General features: G+C 44.4%; 2 protein-coding genes across 2 annotated transcripts in view; one reads left to right on the top strand and one right to left on the bottom strand.

Annotated features, from left to right (window-relative positions):
* Positions 1-18,356, top strand: part of PAFAH1B1 (platelet activating factor acetylhydrolase 1b regulatory subunit 1) — a 110,889-nt gene that overhangs the window by 19,021 nt on the left and 73,512 nt on the right. The window lies entirely within an intron of this gene.
* LOC115894743 (60S ribosomal protein L29) lies at positions 523-1,152 on the bottom strand. Its single transcript, XM_030922655.1, has one exon. The coding sequence runs from the start codon at positions 1,124-1,126 to the stop codon at positions 659-661; it is 468 nt and encodes a 155-aa protein (XP_030778515.1). The 5' UTR covers positions 1,127-1,152; the 3' UTR covers positions 523-658.

Genomic DNA, 18,356 nt, shown 5'->3' with positions numbered 1-18,356 from the left:
TCCATTTCTAGCGACTCAGACTTTGACCTGGCCAGTTAGTCTCTGTGTTTGATTTGTAACTCCTTATTTAAAGCAATTTATGAGGATGCATAAAACTACAAAATGCCTCAGATTAAAAGTGAGGAGAAAGAAGAAACAAAAACAAAAGATAAAGTCCAGTCAGGACATGGGCCAAAAAGATTTGTTATAATTTTCTTGCTACAGGCAGAGCACAGATTTGACTCTGAACTTTCTAGGAGCCAGCAGGAGAGAAAAACTTGGTAGTTTATTTTTTTACAGTGTCCTCAAGATAAAAAATAAACTAGATCAGAAAGATAACTAACCACTTGGCACTATCAGGCTAGAGCAGGAGTGTCCAATATTTTGGCTTCCCTGGGCCGCACTGGAAGAAAAAGAATTGTCTTGGGCTACACATAAAATACACTAACAATAGTTGATGAGCTTAAAAAAAGTCATACACAAAAAAGTCAGTGTTTTTTTTTTTTTTTTTTTTTTTTTTTTTTTTTTTTTTTTTTTCATAGACAGAGGCTAACAAATCCTGCCTCAGGTTTATTTGTACAAACAGCACAGGAGGACCACAGCGCCATGCAGATGGCAGCCCGGAGGTGGGGATGGGGGGTCGCACCAGTCCTGTCCTCACGTTGGCACACAGAGATACCTACTCTGTAGCCTTTGTAGTGGCCTGGGCACCTTTGGGAGCCTGAGCTGGAATTGAAACTGGAGCTGCAGCCTGAGCCTTGGTTTGATCCTTGGCCTTGGCCTTTGGCCGGCACAGCCGGAGCCCCTTGGCAATGCGAGCACGAGCACGCTTCCCAAGCTTGGGGTGGGCAATGTAGGCAAGTCGATCAAGCTTGCGGCTGACACCCTTTGGGATCTTGGGCTTAACCTCCTTGGGCTTTACGAGGGCCTTGACAGCCTCGGCACGTGCACTCATGGCCTTGGCATTGTTGGCCTGCATCTTCTTTAGGCCCTTCTTGTTGTGCTTCTTGGCAAAGCGCATGTTCCTCAGGAACTTGGGGTCCACCCCCTTAAGAGATTCGTATCTTTGTGATCGGGGTTTCTTGATACCATTTCTGTGCCATTTTCGGGACTGGTTGTGTGTGGTGTGGTTCTTGGACTTGGCCATGTCTGCACCTTTAGCCGCTGCTCCCGAAAAAGTCAGTGTTTTAAGAAAGCTTACAAATTTGTGTTGGACCACATTCAAAGCCATCCTGGGCTGTGGGTAGCACAAGCTTGGGCTAGAGTTTCTCATGGGGTTCTCATAAAGAAGATTATATTGTAATTATTATCCTCTTCAACATCTCTAAGGTAGATGGATGACAAGTATTTAAGTAGTCTTAGTATGGGAGACCAATCACATCACATGAGTCAGTCTGAAAGAGTAGATAGATTTGTCTTTCAGTGTCTGATGAGTGGATGAGTTTCCCTCAACCCAGCTTTTTTTTTTTTTTTTTTTTTTTTTTTGAGACGGAGTCTCGCTCTGTCCCCCAGGCTGGAGTGCAGTGGCCGGATCTCAGCTCACTGCAAGCTCCGCCTCCCGGGTTCACGCCATTCTCCTGCCTCAGCCTCCCGGAGTAGCTGGGACTACAGGCGCCCGCTACCTCGCCCAGCTAGTTTTTGTATTTTTTAGTAGAGACGGGGTTTCACCATGTTAGCCAGGATGGTCTCGATCTCCTGACCTCGTGATCCACCTGTCTCGGCCTCCCAAAGTGCTGGGATTACAGGCTTGAGCCACCGCTCCCGGCCTCAACCCAGCTTTTTAACCTCCTCGGCAGGTACCTCCATACATCAGATACAGACCATTCATATGTAGGATTTAAATTATTCTGTGAAAATCTAATTTTACCCAGAATAGAATTTGTGGGAGTGACTACATTAAAATTCTTGTTAGAAAATAATTTCAAATCTTCTTCATCCTTGTCTTTCTTCTAATTCGAAGGTGGGTAGAGAATATTCTCCCAGAATATCCAAAAGTGGTAAAACATGAAGAAATATAGAAAAGGGCCAGGCACGGTGGCTCACGCCTGTAATCCCAGCACTTTGGGAGGCTGAGGCAGGCGGATCATGAGGTCAGGAGTTCAAGACCAGACTGACCAAAAACCCTGTCTCCACTAAAAATACAAAAATTAGCCGAGTGTGGTTGCGCGCACCTGTAATCCCAGCTTCTCGGGAGGCTGAGGCGGGAGAATCGCTTGAACCTGGGAGGCGGAGGTTGCAGTGAGCCAAGATCGCGTAGTGCGCCACTGCACTCCAGCCTGGGCAACAAAGTGAAACTCCGTCTTGGGGCAAAAAAAAAAAAAAAAAAGAAGAAGAAGAAGAAAGAAAATAAGAAATATAGAAAAGGGGGCCAGGACGCAACTGTGTTTCATACTGCTAGAAGTTGCTTCAGCAGAAGACCATTCCCATGAATCAGGACTCATGCTAGTTTTCAGCATAGATTAAATGTAAGGAGAGGTTTGATTTTTGTTTGTTTTGAGACGGAGTCTTGCTTACTTTTTCTTTTGAGTTTTAAAAAGGAAGAGTGAGAGTACGTCTTTCCTCTCTGAGAACACAGTAAATTTTGATCTTAGTTTTTACTAGGATGCCTACAGTAGTTATTTAGAAACACTGGATACTTACTGTGCATTAATTACCATGAATTTGGTCGAGATACAATGAACAGTGTGTTAAGGGTTGTTGAGGCAGCATCAGGGCAGATAATTACAGTGTAGTGTGAGAAGTGTTAAATTTGTGTATGTATGAAGTACTATGAAGTCACAGAGGAGGTGGTTACTCTGTTTCCTTAATTTTTTGGGGTCAAAACTAGTGAGAATGCTAACTAAACCCTCAAGTTCTGCTGTTTATGCTAGCTACTGAGAGACTTGCTGATGGTGTTTAAATATCATTGATAGCTGTTAGGTTGAACGATTATTGGCAGTTTTTAATGGTTTAACTCTAATAGTATTTTGGTATGACAATTTAAAAGGTATTTTATTTTTTGCCAATACTGTTTGACAGTTGTTGAATAATTGATATTTTGTTAAAATAAAGCTTTGAATATTGAAAAAATGTGCCATTTTGGGAAAACTTTTTTTTTTGAGACTGAGTCTCATCGCCCAGGCTGGGGTGCAGTGGCGTGATCCCCACTCACTGCACCCTCTGACTCACCGGCTCAAGCGATTCTCCTGCCTCAGCCTCCTGAGTAGCTGGGATTACACCGGCATGCCACCACACCTGGCTAATTTTTGTATTTTTAGTAGAGACATGGTTTTACTATTTTGGTCAGGCTGGTCTTGAACTCCTTACCTCAGGTGATCTGCCCGCCTCAGCCTCCCAAAGTGCTGGGATTACAGTTGTGAGCCACCGCGCCTGGCCCTAATTTGTTAAGTCTTACTTTCAAAGCTTGATTCCGTACAAACATTTGTTGAATGCTAGAAACTGTGTCTGATGCTAAAGATGCAAAGATTGAATTCAGTTTAGTGTTTGCTGCTAAGCAGGTCAGTCTGGTAGTAGTGACAACTTAATATACGGTTATAAATAATGTGAGAGGTAGCACAGTTTAGAATGAGTGATCTTTCAAATTTGTGTTAATAGTGGAGAAGTTTCTCCAAAAAACTATGCGGAAGCCAAATGTGTAAACAGATAAAAACAGAATCTTGCCTACTTGGCCTCCTCTATGTCTTCATGCCTACTGTTTGAACAATTGGTATGGAGATAAAAAAAAAAAACCTGGTGTGCATCCTGGCCCTGCTACTTTCTAGCTGTTTGACCTTGACCTAACTGAGTTTCCTTGCTCCGTGTTATAAGAATTAATGTAGGAAGGGGCCTGGCATGTAATGTCAACCAGTAAATGATAGCTATGAGGATTATACTTACGTGACACAGTGAGACTAAAGGAGACTGGATCTACCACTGCCAAGGGAGATGGGCTAGTCAGGGAAGGCGTCACAGGAGTGGTGATGGGCTGCCTTCAGGCCGAATCTTAAAAGTGATCAGAGCTGGGCACGGTGGCTTGTGCCTGTAATCCTAGCACTTTGGGAGACTGAGGCGGGAGGATCACTTGAGCCCAGGAGTTCAAGACCAGCTTAGGAACAAAAAAATGAAAAAATTAGCCCGGTGTGTGGGCATGTGCTTATGTTCCCAGCTATTCGGGAGGCTAAGGTGGGGAGGATCACTTGAGCCCAGGAGTTCAAGACCAGCCTAGGAACAGAAAATGAAAAAAATTACCCCATGCGCTTGCCTCAGCAGCACATATACTAAAATTGGAAAAAATTAGCCCAGCATGTGGACGTGTGCCTATGTTCCCAGCTACTTGGGAAGCCGAGGTGAGGAGGATCACTTGAGCCCAGGAGGTCCAGCCTGGTCACAGAGTGAAACTCTGTCTGTGAAAAAATAATAATAATAATTAAAAGTGAATGGAAAATGGTCAGATATAAGAGTTAGGGACATGTACCCAAAACAAACCATTTTAATAACGAGGACTTGTGAATGTGGAATGCAACCTCATTATACCTTTTTAAGGATAAGAGCCTTCACCTGCATTCTAGGATGCTTTTCTGTGCGTGTGTGTGTGTGTGTGTGTGTATGTATGTATTTTGAGACAAGGTCTCACTCTGTCTTCCGTACTAGAGTGTAGTGGTGGGATCATAGCTCACTGCAGCCTGGAACTCCTGGGTTCAAGTGCTGCTCCCACTTCAGCCTCCTGAAGTTCTGGGACAACAGGCGTGAGCCACTGTGCCTGGCCCATCTACAATTTTTGACTCAAATTTTACTGTTACGGTGGGTCAGGCCAAAGTGAGAGACTAACTTGCTTTGGTAAACTGAAGGACAGGTTGAGTATTCTGTATCTAAAATGCTTGGGACCAGAAGTGTTCTAGATTTGGTTTTTGGATTTTGGATTTTGGAATATTTGCGTATACCTAATGAGCTATCTTGAGAATGAGACTCAAGTCGAAACACAAAAATCATTTATATTTCGTATATTCTTTTTTTTTTTTTTTTTTTTTTTTGAAACGGAGTCTCGCTCTGTTGCCCAGGCTGGAGTGCAGTGGCCAGATCTCAGCTTACTGCAAGCTCTGCCTCCCAGGTTTACGCCATTCTCCTGCCTCAGCCTCCCGAGTAGCTGGGACTACAGGCACCCGCCACCTCGCCCGGCTAGTTTTTTGTATTTTTTAGTAGAGACGGGGTTTCACCATGTTAGCCAGGATGGTCTTGATCTCCTGACCTTGTGATCCGCCCGTCTCGGCCTCCCAAAGTGCTGGGATTACAGGCTTGAGCCACCGCGCCCGACCTGTATTTCATATATTCTTTATACACAAAAGCTGAAGGTAATTGTATACAATATCTTAAATAATTTTGTGCATGAAACAGAGTTTTAACTTTGACCTGTCATATGAGTTTAAGTGTGGAATTTTTCCACTTGAAGCGTCTTGTTAGCACTAAAAAATTTCGGATTTTGGAGCATTTCTTTTTCTTTCTTTTTTTTTTTTTTTTTGAGACAGAGTCTTGCTTTGCTACTTAGGCTGATGCAGTGGCACGATCTTGCTCACTGCAGCCACCCTCTGCCTCTCAGGTTCAAGTGATTCTTATGCCTCAGCCTCCCGAGTAGCTATGATTACAGGCATGTGCCACCACATTCCGCTAATTTTTGTGCTTTTAGTAGATACAGGGTTTCACCATGTTGGCCAGGCTGGTCTTGAACTCCTGACTTAAAGGGATCTGCTTGCCTCACCCTCCCAAAGTGCTGGGATTACAGGCGTGAGCCACCGTGCCTGGCCCATTTTGGATTTTTGTGTTAGGGATGCTCAACCTCTACTGTAAACCTGAACTTGTAAGCTGTGTATGATCATAATGTAGTGATGCGTTTATAGACAAGTTCTTCCTAAGTGCAGTTGAAAATTAGAAATCTTTATATTCTCCTCTGAGGTCTTAGGTAGGAGATTTAAGTTAAATGGGAGTACTGCTATGGTTAAATTGCAGGTGAATACTTAAAAATTTTTTTATGTGTGGGGGCACATGAAAATTTTAATTTTTGTGGGTTCATTAAACATTTTTATTTTTAATTTTTGCAGGTGGATACATTGGATTTTTGAGAAAGAACTAGAAAATTAGTTTCTAGGAAAAACTGATGAATCATAATTGGATACTTTTTCTATCTTAACAATGAAGGATCTTTCCTTGTTTGTAACAGTCCGATTTAGGCAAAACATTTTGATGTTAGAGGCTAAAACAATGAAGGGTTATTAAACAAAATGGAGGTGATAAACTAAGAGTGACATACATATGGATAAAATCATATAGCATTTAATATGTACCAGGCACTGTGTTCTAAATATTTTACGTGAATCAACTCATTTAATCTTCCTGACAATCTTTTTTTTTTTTTTTTTTTTTGAGACAGAGTCTTGCTCTGTTGCCAGGCTGGAGTGCAGCGGTGCGATCTTGACTTACTGCAACCTCTGCCTCCTGGGTTCAAGTGATTCTCCTGCCTCAGCCTCCCAAGTAGCTAGGACTACAGGCGTGCACCACCATGCTTGGCTAATTTTTTGTATTTTTTAGTAGAGACGAGGTTTTGCCATGTTGGCCAGGCTGGCCTCAAACTCCCGACCTCAGGTAATCCGCCCACCTCAGCCTCCCAAAGTGCTGGGATTAAAGGGGTGAGCCACCATGCCCAGCCTTATCTTCCCGACCATCTTATGAAATAGGTACTACTAGTAGAAGTAGCTGTATCCGATAATTTCTAGATATAAGAGGGTTTGCAACTATAGCTAGCAAGTCAAATCCTGCTGTTTTTGTTTTGAGAAAGGGTTTCTGTCCCCCAAGCTGGAGTCCAGTGGCCTGAACATGGCTTTTCTGCAGCCTTGACTTCCTGGGCTCAAGCAGTCCTCCTGCCTCAGCCTACTACGTAGCTGGGATCACAAGATGCACACCACTACGCCTGGCTAAGTTTTGATTTTTTGTGGAGATGGGGATCTCACTTTTTTGCCCAGGCTGGTCTCAGACTCCTGGGCTCAAGTGATCCTCCTGCCTTGGCCTCCACAAGCACGGAGGTTACTGGTGTGAGCCAGCATGCCTGGCCTGCCACCTGATTTTGTACTATAAGCCTAAAAATGTTTGTTGTTTTTTTTTTCAATTTTTAGTGGTTGAAAAATCAAAAGAAAATATTTTGTAAAATAATTTTATAACATCCATTTGATAAACTAATATTTAAAAAAAAAATAGGTGAAATTCAAATTTCAGTGTCCATAAAGTTTTGTTGGAATAAAACCATATCTTCGGCCGGGCGCGGTGGCTCAAGCCTGTAATCCCAGCACTTTGGGAGGCCGAGACGGGCGGATCACGAGGTCAGGAGATCGAGACCATCCTGGCTAACACGGTGAAACCCCGTCTCTACTAAAAAATACAAAAAACTAGCCGGGCGAGGTGGCGGGCGCCTGTAGTCCCAGCTACTCGGGAGGCTGAGGCAGGAGAATGGCGTAAACCCGGGAGGCGGAGCTTGCAGTGAGCTGAGATCCGGCCACTGCACTCCAGCCTGGGCCACAGAGCGAGACTCCGTTTCAAAAAAAAAAAAAAAACCATATCTTCTTCTTTTTTTTTTCACATTTTCCTTTAACATTTTTTTTGTTTTTGTTTTTGTTTTTTGCATCCAAAACTGAAAGAAAGCAAGCAAGCTGTGGGAGGCAGGGCTGTCGCATCAAGTGGTGGCTCCTGGGAGTTTGTGTGGCCGCACCCCCCCACCCCTGGGCACCTCAGCACAGAGGTTGGGAAGGGTCGGTGGCCCTTGGAAGCAGAGCCAGGGTCCCATTTTCTTGCTTGGGCGAAGCTCGGCTGGCAGGGGCGTGACCCCCTCCATAGGGTGAAGTGGCTGTCATGGGGGACAAAGGCTGCTCTCCTGTGCTGAGTTCCTGCTCCGGGGCCCGCAGGGTTGGTGGCTGCAGCAGCAGAACCACGGGGAAGCTGGCCATGTAGAAGGTACCGCCCAGGCGCCTGGCCACCTGGGCCTGGGCCTTGAGGGCGGGCTCCAGCTTCAACCCCATGGTGGTCAGCAGGTGCTTCTCCATCAGCAGTGGCAGGGTCTCCCCATCGATCCCCTGCTCCCTGAAGACCTGAGTGTGCTCTTCACAGCCAGACAGGACCCCTGCACAAAGCTGCACACATCATCCACGGTCCACTTGCTGTTGTCCTGAGGGGCCAGGACCTCATCCCCATCCATGGAGAGTCTTATGGTGCCGGGCCAGGTTCTGCTTCTGCAGGAGCTCCTGCTGCCAGGCGAATATCTCCTCCCGGGCAGGGGGCAGGAAGCCGTATCCTGGGGTCTGGCACAGAGGTGAGGGCACCCCCAGAAAGGGGGGCCTGAAATGGGGGCCCAGGGTGATGTGAGGGCATTCTGGGGTGACAGCAAGCGCGGGCAGCTGTGGCAGCTCCCTGTGGACAGTAGCGCAATGAGCAGCCTCTTTATATCTTATGTATTGTTTATATGTTGGGTTTTTTTTTTTTTTGGTTGGTTGTTTTGAGACATAGTCTCACTCTGTCGCCCAGGCTGGAGTGCAGTGATGTGCCACTATTCCTGGCTAATTTTTAAATTTGTGGTAGAAACGAGGTCTTGCTGTTTTGCCCAGGCTGATCTCAAACTCCTGAGCTGGGATCCTCTTACCTCAGCTTCCCAAAGTTCTGGATTAGTGAGCCATGGCACTTACCTAGCCAATACATTGTTTATTGTTGCTTTCTTACTACAGTGGCAGAAGAGTTGCTACAGAATCTGAATGGCCCACAAAACCTAAAATACTTACTATCTTTGCAGAGTTTGCTGATCCCTGGTCTAGATACAAAGGGGAGAGAATATAAGATAGAAAGCAACAAAGTTAATATAGATGCAAAGAATGTCTCTTTATTACAATATCCCGGAAAGACTAGATAGTTATATAATGAACAGGGCAACTGTGTTTTCTTCTTGAAGGATTTTTAAAGACGACTTTTATAAAAAGCCTAGGCTGGAGTGTAGTGGTGTCATCATAGCTCACCAAAGCATTGAACTCTTGGGCTCAAGTGATCCTCCCATCTTAGCCTTCTGAGTAGTTGGGACTACAGGCACATGCCGCCATGCATGGCTAAATTTTATAATTTTTTCTTTTTTTTTTTTTAGAGATGGGTCTTACTGCATTGCCCAGGCCAGTGTTAAACTTCTGGCCTCAAGCAGTCCTCCCACCTCAGCCTCCCAAGGGGCGGAGATTATAGTGTGCCACCACTGTAGGCCAACATTAAAGTAAATTTAAAAGAAAAAAGTGATCCACAATCTTGAAAATCATACTAAAACAGTAAATGTTTGTCCTCACATTCCCTCCCACTATTTGTGGCATATGCAGTTGGCCCTCCATATCTATGGGTTTTGTATAGTGGATTCAACCAACTCCAGGTTGAAACTATTCAGACAAAATGATAGTTGTGTCAGTACTGAACTTGCAGTTTTCCTGTCATTATTCCCTAAACAATGCAACAACTACTTACATAGCTTTTATTTTTTTTTAGGTATTCGAAGTAATCTAGAGATGATTTAAAGTATATGACAGTATGTGTGTAGGTTATATGCAAATACTACGCCATTTTATGTAAGAGATTCGAGCATCTTTTTTTGGTATCTGAGGGGTCCTGGAAGGACTGTACATGTGTATGATACACAAAAGCTGAGATAAAAAGTACAAGGAAAAAGCGATTTATGACATAATCTAAAGTCATAATTCAGTTTCTTTAGAACCTTCAGGTGTTCAAAATGGCTTCATTTCGAAGACAAAAGTGGGAAACTTTTTATTTTTTTTTGAAATGGAGTCTCACTCTGTCGCCCAGGCTGGAGTGCAGCGGTGCAATCTTGGCTCACTGCAACCTCTGCCACCCGGTTCAAGTGGTTCTCCTGTCTTAGCCCCCCAAGTAGCTGGGATTATGGGGGCCTGCCACTGTGCCTGGCTAATTTTTGTATTTTTAGTAGAGACATGGTTTCACCATCTTGGCCAGGCTGGTCTCGAACTCCTGACCTCATGATCCACCCACCTCGGCCTCCCAAAATGCTGGGATTACAGGCGTGAGCCACCGCACCCAGCCTGAAACTTTCTCTTTTTTGAGGGACAGTGAAGAAGTAGTCTTTGAGCACCCATCAACAACTGAATGCATCTGGGATGAAGATTGTCCCTAATGTGTTTGATCAGTCTGGTGTGGCGATAAGGATGCACCCAGGAGGTGATAAGGAAATCCATGAGGTGATAAGGAAATCCAGGAGGTGATAAGGTAGACAGACTGAGAAAGAGGACAGAAGGAGAGAAAAGTAAAGAAAGGAAAGATCAAAGGAAAGATCAGCAGTAATGAGAGGGTGCTTACAAGCTGCAGTGGCAGTGAATGTGAAAAACTTAGTGGAAAGAAAGCAATGAAGAAACAAGAATAGGATGAGTTCTCAGTTACCTACTTTATTCTTCAAGTAGCCCTTATTCAGCACATCTTTCTTGTTTGTTGTAGAATGGAGAGCAGTTTATTACATTTTATAATCCTTGAAAGCATTAATTTGCTTGGAGGGTACCCAGGGAGTAGAGTTCAAGCAGTATAAAGAGTGAAAAATGTTCATTCTGGTAGAGTTTACTGACAGACTAAGCTTATATTAATAAAGGTTCTATATTATAGGAAAAAAATACTGCTGCTGAAATATGGCAGTATATTAGGGTTCTCCAGAAAAGCAAGACCAGTAGGGTGTGTGTGTGTGTGTGATTGTGTATGTGTGTGTCTGTCTGTTGTGAAGGCTTGCAAGTTCAAAATCTGTAGGGTAGGCTGACAGGTTGGGGACCTGGGGAAGAGGTGATGTTGCATCTCAAGTCCAAATGCAGTCTGTTGGCAGAATTATATCTTCTTGGGAAATCAGTCTTGTCTTTTTCTATTAAGGCCTTTAACTGATAGAATAAGGCCCACCCACATTATAAAGATAATTGACTTTACTGAGTCTGCTGACTTAAATGTTAATCGTATCTAAAGAAATATCTTCACAGCAACATCTAAACTAATGTTTGATCAAATATACTGGGCCTAGCCAAGTTGGAATGTAAAATTAACCATCACAAGACTATAATAGAAACCATCTCATAATGTATATTTGGGACTTCTGGTGAAAGGCAAAGGGCAGGCCGGGCGCAGTGGCTCACGCCTGTAATCCCAACACTTTGAGAGGCCGAGGTGGGCAGATCACGAGGTCAGGAGATCGAGACCATCCTGGCTAACACAGTGAAACCGCGTCTCTACTAAAAATACAAAAAAAAAAAAAAAAAATGAGCCAGGTGTGGTGGCGGCGCCTATAGTCCCAGCTACTCGGGAGGCTGAGGCAGGAGAATGGTGTGAACCCAGGAGGCAGAGGTTGCAGTGAGCCGAGATCACGCCACTGCATTCCAGCCTGGGCGACAGAGCGAGACTCCGTCTAAAAAAAAAAAAAGGCAAAGGGCAAAGCCAAACATGATTGCTCTTAATAAGAAAAAAATGGGCATCCAGATATGACTTACATTGTGTTACTTAAATCTAAGTCTGATTGATTTCAAAACCCCAAAACTATTTCTACTTTTTATTTCTTCAGATTTAAAGCTGTGGACCACCTATTTGCAGCACTTGCCTTTAATGCTGGAGTTAGGAGATTTGAGGTCGGTAGGAATGCTTCTCAGTGAAAAAAGTGGTAGTTTAATCTTTGGCTCAAGGCTAATTGTAAAATAGAAAATATTTTCATATGTAAATTTTGGATGGGTAGCTTAAATCTTGCAAAATGAATGAAGTATAGTGGTTAGCTGTAACTAATAGAAAAGTGAAGAGATGGTGAAGCTGTCAAATAAATGTACAACTTTTTCAATGAACCATACCTGAGCTCAGTCCATTCCTCAATGATTTTACCATACTGATAAACCAACCTGATCTCTTTTTTTGTTTTTGTTACCTGCCGACAGCAGATGCTAGTGAATCATAGATGGGCCTCCAAGCTGAAGCAGAATAAGAAGTTAGATGTGTTCAAGTCTCAGTGTTTGAGGCTGGACGCAGTGGCTCACGCCTGTAATCCCAGCACTTTGGGGAGGCTGAGGCAGGCAGATCACTTGAGATGAGGAGTTTGAGACCAGCACAGACAACATGGTGAAACCCCCTGTCTCTACTAAAAATGCAACATTTAGCCAGGCGTGGTGGTAGATGTCTGTAATCCCAGCTACTTGGGAGGCTGAGGCAGGAAAATTGCTTGAACCTGGGAGGTGGAGGTTGTAGGGAGCGGAGATTGCGCCATTGCACTCCAGCCTGGCCGACAGAGCGAGACTCAGTCCCCCATCGAAAAGTCTCAGTATTGGATTAAAAACTTTCATTTAGGCTGGGTGTGGTGGCTTACGCCTGTAATCCCAGCACTTTGGGAGGCCGAGGTGGGTGGATCACGAGGTCAGGAGTTCGAGACCAGCCTGTCCAGCATGGAGAAATCCTGCCTCTAGTAAAAATACAAAAAATTAGCCGAGCATGGTGGCAGGCGCCTGTAATCCCAGCTACTCGGGAGGCTGAGGGAGGAGAATCGCTTGAACCCAGGAGGCAGAGGTTGCAATGAGCCGAGATTGTGCCATTGCACTCTAGCCTGGGCGACAGAGCAAGACTCTGTCTCAAACAAACAAACAAACAAACAAAACCTTTCATTTTTCATTTGTAGTAGTGTGAATGGGAAAAGTCTAAAATCTCTCGTGTCTTCAGTTATTCATACAGAGCACACGATACTTCAAGAACATGAAGTTAATCTTTTGATAAATTTTGCCACCATTTTTTCAGAAAACAATTTTAAAACTCTAGAAACTCACCTCTCTTGGTAAGAAAGGAACTACAAAGATTGATCTAAGGAAATGAAGTTACTCTCCTGGAGTACTTTGTCCTTCTGTGTCATCTCTTGGATTTAGCTGTAGACTGGAGTCTTTTTCAGATATATGATGCAATGATTTTATAGGAAAATTTACTTTTTTTAAAGAAATTATTTGACTGCATTACACTATAGTGTTAACGATGGAGTTTTATTTATTTATTTATTTTATTTTGAGACAGAGTTTTGCTCTTGTTGCCCAGGCTGGAGTGCAGTGGAGCAATCTCGGCTCACTGCATCTTCTACCTCCTGGGTTCAAGCAGTTCTCCTGCTTGGGCCTCCTGAGGAGCTGGGATTACAGGCGCCCGCTCAATTGGGAGGCCGAGGCAGGAGAATCACTTGAACCCAGGAGGTGGAGGTTGCAGTGAGCCGAGATCGTACCATTGCACTCTAACCTGGGCAATGGAGTGAGACTCCGTCACACACACAAAAAAAAATTCCAGAGCAGCAGTCATGTGACACTCCCACAGGAGATCATTCTTCATGATGTTAAATGAAAACAGTGGCACAAAGTAAGCCAATTTCAGGGACTTTTAAAAGAAAGCAGGCCTCAAGTTCATTGTTTTAGCTGGGGTTTTTTGTTTGCTTGTTTCGTTTTTTGTAATTTTGTTATTTTATTTATTTTTGAGACAGGGTCTCACTGTGTCTCCCAGCCTTTTGTGCAGGGGCGTAATCACCGCAGCTCACTGTAGTCTCCAATTCCTGGGCTGAGGTGATCCTCCCACCTCAGCCTCTGGGTAGCTGGGACATAAGTATGTGCCACTACGCCTGGCTAATTAAAAAAAAATTTTGTTTGTAGAGATGGTATTTCACTAGCTGGCACTACAAGCGTGTGCCACCATGCCTGGCTAATTAAAAACAATTTTGGGCTGGGCGTGGTGGCTCACGCCTGTAATCCTAGCACTTTGGGAGGCCGAGACAGGCGGATCACAGGGTCAGGAGATCAAGACCATCCTGGCTAACACAGTGAAACTCCGTCTCTACTAAAAATACAAAAAAAATTAGCTGGGTGTAGTGGCGGGCGCCTGTAGTCCCAGCTACTTGGGAGGCTGAGGCAGGAGAATGGCGTGAACCTGGGAGGCAGAGCTTGCGGTGAGCGGAGATCACACCACCGCACTCTCCAGCCTGGGTGACTGAGCAAGACTCTGTCTCAAAAAAAAAAAAATTTTTTTTTTTGGTAGATACTGGGTTTCACTGTATTGCCTAGGCTGGTCTTGAACTCTTGGGCTCAAGCAGTCTCCCACCTCACCCTCCCAAAGTGCTGGAATTACGGGCTTGAGCCACTGTGCCTGGCCCTTACCTGTTTTCTTTCCCCCCCCCCCGCCTCAGGAGATGCTCCTGAATTACTTGGGGTCTTGACTTAAAGTTCAGAACGAATTGTAATAGGTAACATATGGTACTTCTTAGTTTATAGAATTTGTTTACATTAATATCCTGCCTATTCCTCACTCAATCTTTTAAGGTGAATTTCACATTTAAGTCTATTACACAATTGAGAAAACTCAGGCTTAATGAGGAAACCGGGGTTTAGGGAGACTTTGTGAACACAGCTTCTTCATTTTAATGACAGAGTCTCTCTTTGTCACCCATGCTGCAGTACAGTGGCTTGATCGTTGCTCACTGTAACCTCAAATTCCTGGGCCCAGATATTCTCCTGCCTCACTCTCCTGTGTAGCTAGGACCACAGGCATGCACCACCATGCTTGGCTAATTATTATTTTTTATTATTCTTTGTAGAGATATGGTCTTGCTGTGTTGCCCAGGCTGGTTTTGAATTCCTGTACTGAAGCAATCCTCTGGCCCTGGCCTCTTTGTAATATGCCCCAGCCTCATATTTTCATAAATACTACTTGATAAATTCTACCTGATTTTTAGTATATTCAAAATGAAGTGAGTAATATTCTATTTTGATTAAACTTTGTTCCTTGTAGCTTAGAACTTTAGGTGAGATTCCGCAAGCATTTGGTGAGTTGATTGTCTAAGCCTAAAGTAAGGTAATGTTGTTGCTTTATGCTGTATTCAGAACATTCTTGGAACTGTAACATTCACCTTAGAATGGAAATATACAGATTGTTTATAAACATCAGATTCCTATCTAATTCTCTTTACTTTTTGTGACTGTTGTAACTTAACTTACCTCAGTGTCTTACAAAATTTTGGTTTGATTCTTTTTTGATTATCTAAAAAAATAGATTATTAGGTATGAACATTAAGACTTAAAAAATGAATAAAGAAGTTTTGTGTCTCTTTTCTGTTGGATGCTGGTTGTCTGTGCTCTTTAAGTTTTTGTCTGGTTTTTAAAAAAACTTGTAGAACCAGCATAACTAAGAAAGTAGCGTGGCTGGGCGCCGTGGCTCATGCCTGTAATCCCAGCACTTTGGGAGGCTGAGACGGGTGGATCGCAAGGTCAGGAGATTAAGAGCATCCTGGCCAATATGGTGAAACCCCGTCTCCACTAAAAATACAAAAATTAGCTGGGCGTGGTGGCATGTCCCTGTAATCCTAGCTGCTCAGGAGGCTGAGGCAGGAGAATCACTTGAACCTGGGAGGCAGAGGTTGCAATGAGCCGAGATCACGCCAGTGCACTACAGCCTGGGCTACAAGAGCAAAACTCCGTCTCAAAAAAAAAAAAAAAAGTAGCTTTTACTTTTCTCACTGAAATAACTCTAAAGATAATTGAATAAAATGGCAAAAATAGTTGAAAACAGGAAGAGTATATCTGTGATATGAATAGTCATACAGATTAATAAAATACTTCCTATCCTATAAATGAATTTGAAAAAATGCTATTATTTTGAAACTTTTTTTTTTTTTTAAGCTCAGGGGTGTATTGTGCAGGTTTGTTACATAGATTAAGCCTAGTACCCATTAGTTATTTTTGCTGATTCTCTCCTTCCTACCACCCTTCACCCTCCGGAAGGCCCCAGTGTGTGTGGTTTCCCTCTATGTGTCCACACGTTCTCATCATTTAGCTCCCACTTATAAGTGAGAACAGGCGCTATTTGGCTTTCCGATCCTGCGTTAGTTTGCTAAGGATAATGGCCTCTAGTTCTATCCATGTGGAACTACTATTCTAAACATCTGGTAACTTGCAAGGTGTCATGGAACCCAGCTTATCGGGAGACATTGCTTAACAGATTCTTGAAAGCAACTGGTCTGAAAAGATACTCGGTTCTTGACTGAGAATAGCTTCTGCCTTGCTTCATTGTTGCATCTGGAAAATATTTGGATTAAGATTAGGAGCCATAATATATAATATGTGCTATTCAAGCATGGTGTAGATAATCCGTTTTTTTTTTTTTTTTTTCTTTTTTAATTTTTTGAGACAGGGTCATCCTCTGTTGCCCAGGATGGAGTGTAGTAGCGTGATCTCAGCTCACTGCAACTTCTGCATCCTGGGCTCTGGTCCTCCCACCTCAGCCTTCTGAGTAGCTTAGACTATAGGCGTGTGCTAATATGTCCAGCTAATTTTTGTATTTTTTAGTAGAGATGGGGTGTATGTATTAGTTCGTTTTCACGTTGCTGATAAAGACATACCTGAAACTGGGAACAAAAAGAGGTTTAATTGGACTTACGGTTCCATATGGCTGGGGAGGCTTCAGAATCATGGCAGGAGGCGAAAGGCACCTATTACATCGTGGCGGCAAGAGAAAAATGAGGAAGAAGCAAAACCGGAAACCTGATAATCCCATCAGATCTCTTGAGACTTACTATCACCAGAATAGCATGGGAAAGACCAGCCCCCATGATTCAATTACCTCCCCCTGGGTCTCTCCTGCAACATGTGGAAATTCTGGGAGATACAATGCAAGTTAAGATTTGGGTGGGGACACAGCCAAACCATATCATTCCACCCCTGGTCCCTCCATATCTCATGTCCTTACATTTCAAAACCAATCTTGCCTTCCCAACAGTCCTGCAAAGTCTTCAATCATTTCAGCATTAACCCAAAAGTCCACAGTCCAAAGTCTCATTTGAGACAAGGCAAGTCCCTTCTGCCTGTGAGTCTGCAAAATGAAAAGCAAGCCAGTTACTTCCTAGATAAAATGGGGGTACAGGTATTGGGTAAATACATCTACTCCAAATGGAAGAAACTGGCTAAAACAAAGGGGTTACAGGGCCCATGCAAGTCCAAAATCTAGCGGGGCAGTCAAATTTTAGAGCTCCAGAATGATCTCCTTTGACTCCGTGTCTCACATCCAGGTCACGCTGATGCAAGAGGTGGGTTCCCATGGTCTTGGGCAGCTCTGCTCCTGTGGCTTTGCAGGGAACAGCCTCCCTCCTGTCTGTTTTCACGGGCTGGCCTTGAGTGTCTGCAGCTTTTCCAGGTGACAGTGCAAGCTGTCGGTGGATCTACCATTCTGGGGTCTGGAAGACAGTGGCCTTCTCACAGCTGGGACTCACAGTAGCGACTCGTGTGGGGGGCTCCGACCCCACATTTCCCTTCTGCACTGCCTTAGCAGAGGTTCTCCATGAGGGCCCTGCCCATGCAGCAAACTTTTGCCTGGACATCTAGATGTTTCCATACATTTTCTGAAATCGAGTTGGAGGTTCCCTGAAATCGAGTTGGAGGTTCCCAGACCTCAATTCTTGACTTCTGTGAACCCGCATGCTCAACACCATGTGAAAGCTGCCAAGGTTTGGGGCTTCCACCCTCTGAAGCCACAGCTTGAGCTGTACATCGGCCCCTTTAAGCCACGGCTGGGGCGGCTGGGACACAGGGTACCAAGTCCCTAGGCTGCGCACAGCATGGGGACCCTGGGCCCAGCTCATGAAACCACTTTTTTCTCCTGGGCCTCCGGGCCTGTGTTGGGAGGGGCTGCTGCCAGGAAGTTCTCTGACATGGACCGGAGACATTTTCTCCATGGTCTTGGGGATCAACATTGGGCCCCTTACTTCTTATGCAAATTTCTGCAGCCAGCTTGAATTTCTCCCCAGAAAATGGATTTTTCTTTTCTTTTCTTTTTTTTCTCTGAGACAGAGTCTTGCTCCGTCGTCCAGGCTGGAGTGCAGTGGTGGGATCTCGGCTCACTGCAAGCTCCGCCTCCTGGGTTCGCACCATTCTCCGGCCTCAGCCTCCCAAGTAGCTGGGACTACAGGCGCCTGGCTAATTCTTTTTTTTTTTTTTTTTTTTTTTTGTATTTTTAGTAGAGACGGGGTTTCACGGTGTTAGCCAGGATGGTCTCGATCTCCTGACCTCGTGATCCGCCCGCCTCGGCCTCCCAAAGTGCTGGGATTGCAGGCATGAGCCACCGCGTCCAACCAAAAAATGGGGTTTTCTTTTCTATCATATAGTCAGGCTGCAGATTTTCCAAACTTTCATGCTCTGCCTCCCTTTTTTTTGTTGCAGGGGGTATGCAGTCTTGCCTGGAGTTATCCAGGCTGGACTGCAGTGGTGCAATCTCTGCTCACTGCAACCTCCACCTCCTTGGTTGAGACTATTCTCCTACCTCAGCCCTCAGGTAGCTGAGATTCCAGCCACAGTAGC

This window comes from Rhinopithecus roxellana, chromosome 19 (assembly GCF_007565055.1).
Source record: "Rhinopithecus roxellana isolate Shanxi Qingling chromosome 19, ASM756505v1, whole genome shotgun sequence".
Classification (NCBI taxonomy): Eukaryota; Metazoa; Chordata; class Mammalia; order Primates; family Cercopithecidae; genus Rhinopithecus; species Rhinopithecus roxellana.
This window is presented reverse-complemented; position numbering and strand designations above follow the sequence as displayed.